This window comes from Nicotiana sylvestris, chromosome 8 (genome assembly GCF_000393655.2).
Source record: "Nicotiana sylvestris chromosome 8, ASM39365v2, whole genome shotgun sequence".
Taxonomy (NCBI): Eukaryota; Viridiplantae; Streptophyta; class Magnoliopsida; order Solanales; family Solanaceae; genus Nicotiana; species Nicotiana sylvestris.
In genome coordinates, this window is record NC_091064.1 from 69,163,448 (window position 1) to 69,169,510 (window position 6,063).

A 6,063-nucleotide genomic window follows, 5' to 3' on the forward strand; every position below is an offset into this window, starting at 1 on the left:
TTTGCTGGTAAAAAGAATAACGTATTTCCTCTTCTTTCAGGCTATTTGTGTGGAATGGGCAATGGAACGAGTAATGTAATGCGAGAAAAAGATGAACTTATTTCTTTTATTTTTTCGTATTATACACTCTTTGAAAACGTAGATTTTGGCTATCTTTTTAATTGAGTTTTAATGTCACAAAATTAAAAATTAATTATATGTCCTAAGATTTTGGTAACTAATTTTATCTCCTAAATTTTGGTAATTGATATATGTGAATTAAATTATTTTTTGTAGCTCTTGGCTATCTTTTTAATGAATTTTTAATGCCATAAAAAATTAAAAATTTATTATATCTCTAAATTTTCTGGCAATTGATATATATTGTAACTTAGTAAATATTTCAAATAAAAATTATATTAATTTTGTTGTTGTTTGGTCCTTCTTTCATCCTATTAGTATCTCAACCATATCAATTCAGCGCAACTTTGTGGGTAGTTTTCACGTGGAACTAGGATTTAAAAGGATACTTACACTTTTTATTTAAAAGAAAAAAAGAAAAAAGAAAAAGAGAAAAAGAGAAAAAATAATTACCTTACCTAAAATTAATTATTCGGACGTGGGTGACAGTTGATTTAAGTTAGCTAATTTCTTTGTTTCTTTTTTTTTTTAAATCATTTTTTTTCTTTTTAAAATAAAAAGCATATATATTCATCAAAATTCAAACAATATTATTGATAGAATAAAATTTAAAATAAAAAATATTTCAAGAATAATAAAATGTATACCTTCTATTATATTAAAAGAAGAGTGACAGATAAAAATATTAAACAAAGTAATATGCTAAGAGAAATTTCTATTAACAATGTGATAATACTAAACATTGGATAATATATAATAAAGAAAATATATAACAAAAAAGCTATCTGATATATAATAGGAGAGGCAATGCAAGGTTATACTGACAAGTGGCATAATAGTAAATTGACATGTGTAGATTTTTTGGACAATTTTCTCCAAACTTTATTGAAGTTTCAAATTTTAAAATCACAATTGGCAACCACAATATTATTTTAAACTAGAAAATAGGCAGACGAAAAAAGAAAAAAAAAACTCAACTTGCGAATTCAAATCGTTCACTAATTTAAACTGTTCTTTTCCACTAATTGAAACTGTTCCAAACTATTATCACTTCTAATTATATTGATAACTTCTCTCTCTTTTTTTGTTTCTCTTTTTGCAGGTTTTCGATTTTCGGTCATAAAGTTTGTGGTACCAAATGCAGGTTATTATGCATTGTTGTTGTAGTTATCACTTAGAATTTTACCATAACAATTCAATGGATATTTATATTTATGACTGTGTATATTCTAATGCCGATTTTAATTTTTTCATGAAAGTGGGTAAGATTCTTTAGGCTATGACGTCATTTTCAAAACTCAAATTATGTTAATAACATTACTATGAAATAAGGATGTAATAATAATTTGGATCTTAATGTGATCTTCTCCTACATCTACCAATTAATAATTTACCAGGTCTTTTCTTTCTATGTTATTGTTGTTTTCTGACAGTGTTATCCTATTGCTTTATGAATTTATGTCTGGTTGGATGGAACTTATTTTTTTTTATATATTTTTTCATCTTATATACTCTTAAAAAACCTCCATTTTTCCCTCTTCTTTTGCGTTTTGATATGTTGCAGCTTTTGCTGGTAAAAAGAATAACGTATTTCCTCTTCTTTGAGGCTATTTGTGTGGAATGGGCAATGGAACGAGTAATGTAATGCGAGAAAAAGATGAACTTATTTCTTTTATTTTTTCATATTATACACTCTTTGAAAACGTATATTTTGGCTATCTTTTTAATTGAGTTTTAATGTCACAAAATTAAAAATTAATTATATGTCCTAAGATTTTGGTAACTAATTTTATCTCCTAAATTTTGGTAATTGATATATATGGATTAAATTATTTTTTGTAGCTCTTGGCTATCTTTTTAATGAATTTTTAATGCCATAAAAAATTAAAAATTGATTATATCTCTAAATTTTCTGGCAATTGATACATATTGTAACTTAGTAAATATTTCAAATAAAAATTATATTAATTTTGTTGTTGTTTGGTCCTTTCATCCTATTAGTACCTCAAGCATATCAATTCAGCGCAACTTTGTGGGTAGTTTTCACGTGGAACTAGGCTAAAGCCTATCGTCCCGGGTTTTAAACCCTAAACCTCTTCTGAGCAACTCTACAATCAGATGTTCAAGTTAAAAAGAGGCAATTCAATCCTTCCCAAAATCCCATTTGATATCATCAAAATTATTCAAATTCACATCTCCAATTTCCATACCAAGAACCCATTTTCCAGTCCAGCAATCCAATTCATTCTTGAAGAAGGCAAAGAATTCGAATCCCGGCAACCCACAAACCAGGAACCCACGTCTAAGCGTAATGAAGAAGCTAAGTTTTCCAGTTATGGGATTCAGATTTCTCATCCTTGGCCTGAATGGGTGGACTTGATGCAGAAGTTGTTGAAATGTGGATACTTTGAGGGAATCGGAAACCCTTTTGGAAATGATGAAGAAATGGGTCATAAAGATGCAAACCGGATTAGAACTGCTTGTTTGAATTTTGCTCGAGACCGGTTTTATCTTATAAAGTCTGAATTTATAGTCTGTTTTACCTACATTAAACTACTGTTTTAGTAAATTTATTGCTTGTCTTATATTAGGTTTAGAGTTTTTGTTGATTTGTTGAAACTATTGATTTCTGTATTTCAGTTCTAGCATTGCTGTTTTAGTATTTTAGCTTCATAAAATGGTTGGGCATCTGAGTTTGTATCCAATCTTTTGACAATATAGCCACTCTATAAAATGGAAGTCGTGTCAGCAGCTTTAGGGAAGAGGCCTATCTTAACTGTTGTATAATAAAATGTAACTTATGTAAGCCTGATTCCGAGGGATTTCCCCCTTGAATGGGTTATTTACTTCATTATTTATGCTTGAGGATCGAGCCTGAGCCGCTATGGATGTAAACTTTTAGCTTATAGAATGATAGGAATGTCAGCTATGTTTCTGCTGCACTCCCTCAGATTGGAAATGTATAGATCGTTCAATTTATGTTCCCTGTTCTCTTTTACTCTGTCAACCCAAGTATTACAAATCTTTCTAACAATTCTATTTATTGTCCCCTTTTGTTCTGTGTTAAATAGAACCTTATTTACCTATTATTTGTTACTACTTATTATTAGAATGTACATAATAGAGCAGCATGGTCAGCGAGACACTGAATTCATGTAGCCGATCTCAACTTGCTTGAGATTGAGGCATAGTTGTTCTTGTTGTTGTTGTTGTCAACTTAAGATGAGCTTTTCCATAAACGCTACTGGTGCTTCAATATATGAAGAAATAGTTTGTAATCCAATCTTTTGGAATACCTTGAAGACCTAAGTTTTTAGTATCAAGCAAGTAGAAGCCATGAAGGATTAGGATTTGGACGGAAACAACGGCGATTTATCAATCGGCCAGCCTCACATCTTCAAGTATTCAGCTGCTTGTAATTGTATGACACTGTCAAATATTATACATAACACCTACTGCCTCAGAGCACCTTATAGAAAGCAGTGTTAGTTTATATGTAGAGGGTAGTATGTTAGCTTTGTACCCATTTTATAACCCAAAATACCCATGCCAGCACATTAAAGCAACATAATGAGATGGACTGTTTTATCTTTTCACCAAAAGTTAAACCCAATATATATATTTAGTTATTTTGGGATTGGGAATTAGAATTTTGTCAAGCTTGTTGCTGTTCTGACTAACACAGCTATGGTAACAGATATTTGTCGCGGCAAGATATTGAGGTGATAGCTGGCTGTGGCTGTCCAAGCATTGATAGAAAAGTTGTCAACTCTGGAAAGCGCCTTAGGGCATCGTTAGGCATCGAGGAAGGAAATGTATGTACTTAATTGCTGTTGTAATGCTTAACCTAGCTAAGACATCTCCATCAGAGTTTTTGCAGTCTGATGACTAGCATCCATCTGTCTATACTTCTAACAAGATGCATTTAGTAGGTTTGCAGTTTCTGCATATTGAGGGGAAGTTGTGAGAGGGCATATGTCAGGGCACGTGAAGATCAAGGTGGTCGAACCGTTGATGTTATGCGTCTTTTATTGACTTTTGGACTTGATCCAATTACTGGTGCTGTGGAGAAAAAAAGAGTTAATGAATCAGCAAGAAGGCTGCTGAAAGAAATTATGAGTTTCAGTTCAGAGGAACTCAATTGTGAAACACAGAAATCCACAAACCCTTGGAATCCATCTGTACAAGGTGATCACCAAGAAGAAGGTCAGATCATTGTTCCAACAAAACATGGTGATTGGATTTGTCCCAAGTAAGTCTAGTGAAATTTGAATGCATTTAAGATTTAAAACTTCCATGTCGTGCCAATCCTAAACTTTTCATATATCATCTTGTTTTTGTTTCTAGATGCAACTTCTTGAATTTTTCCAGAAATGTGAAGTGCTTACGGTGTAATGGCTTATTTCGCGAAAGACTTAGCAAGCTAAGGGAGGAGCAGGATAATTTTCCATTAAAGAAAGGCGACTGGATTTGTTACAAGTAGGAATCTTCTTGGATAATTTTGTGCAGTAAATAGGTTTATATCCTAGTTTTGCTAGTGTCATTTTGACTTCCAATCTCTTGCAGATGCCATTTTATGAACTTTGCAAAGAATACTAGGTGTTTGCAGTGCAAAGAAAAGCCACCTAAACGGCAGCTTAATCCTGGAGAGTGGGAGTGCGACTCGTAAGCACTTAAACATTTCCCTTTTTTTTTGGTTAATAAGCTGTAGGCACTTTTATGGTCAATGGTAAGTATCAGTATAATGTGTTTTTGTGTCCTCCTCCTTGAGTTTAACTCTCTCTGCTCTGTCTTTATTTCTTTTTGCTTTTTCCCCTTGGTTAGGTGCAACTACATCAATTTCAAAAGAAACATGGTGTGCTTGAAATGTGATCACAGACGGCCAAAAGCATCAACTAGTGGTGCAAGTGCTTCCTCTCAATCTGCAAAACAAAATAGAAGCATTAGTCGAACACGACCTTATTTTGGTGAACTGAATCAAGAAACAAATGAGGACGTAGATGAATGGGAATTTGTTGAAAGTGACGATGAAGATCATTTTTGCTCAATGTCAGGGAGTCAGGAAGCAAGATTCATCGATTTTCCCGTTTTACGGGGGAATAGTGAATTGTCTCGAGATGCAAAGAAGCAAGAAAAATGGAAGATGCAGATGGCTGCGAATAGAAGAATCACTGCAAAAGAAACACTAAATGCTGTTGAATTCAGGTCTTCTTTTACACCTGATAGAAAGTATTTTCAATATAGTGACGATGAGGAAATGGACGAGTGGTTTGGGCATAAAAATACTCAAAATACAGGATTGTATAAGAGCCTGTAAACTCTGACCAGTTGTAAGTGCGTGTGCATTATCCAATGTAGCCGTGCACCCTGCTGTTATGAGTATCACTAAAAGCTGTGGAAAATGCAACCGAAAGGCATATAAATGAAGAGGGTCACTACTTTTGATAGAGCCAATGTGGTGTCTGCTACAATTGAACATGGTGAAGCATACATTAGCGAAATAGTAGTTACAGTTGTATATTCTATGAAATATTTTACTCGCTGTCTCATTTGATTGTTGATATGTAGAAAAGTTTAGCGCATACCAAAAGTACTTTTAGAAATTGGGGTCTTAAACATGTTTTAACTATTGAATTGGTCGCGCTTCGCGCGATCATTAAAATTTTTAATAAATTTATAAAGTGGTCAGTTTGTTACTCTATTACTATTCGAGAAGTTAATAAAGAACGTCAGTTTTTAGTTTTCATGCATCTGCTAAGTATATAAACATATTTAAAAAAGAAAAAAAATCTAAAATGAAAATTTAATGTGTTAACTGAGGTACTTGAATCCCAACACTGATTTTGGGATGTAGAAATAAAAATCGTTAGATAGGTATTTTGATCCTGCTTTCATAATTACAAGGCTACTCCATCCGGTTTGAAATAAATGTCTTATTAGCTT

At 32.7% G+C, this 6,063-nt stretch overlaps 1 protein-coding gene across 1 annotated transcript; it reads left to right on the forward strand.

Moving 5' to 3' along the window:
* The first annotated feature begins 2,139 nt into the window (after window positions 1–2,139).
* LOC104234335 (uncharacterized) lies at window positions 2,140–5,821 on the forward strand. Its single transcript, XM_009787889.2, has 6 exons — window positions 2,140–2,639; window positions 3,818–3,935; window positions 4,053–4,372; window positions 4,468–4,599; window positions 4,687–4,785; window positions 4,945–5,821. The coding sequence occupies exons 1-6, from the start codon at window positions 2,239–2,241 to the stop codon at window positions 5,435–5,437; spliced, it is 1,563 nt and encodes a 520-aa protein (XP_009786191.1). The 5' UTR covers window positions 2,140–2,238; the 3' UTR covers window positions 5,438–5,821.
* Window positions 5,822–6,063: the final 242 nt, after the last annotated feature.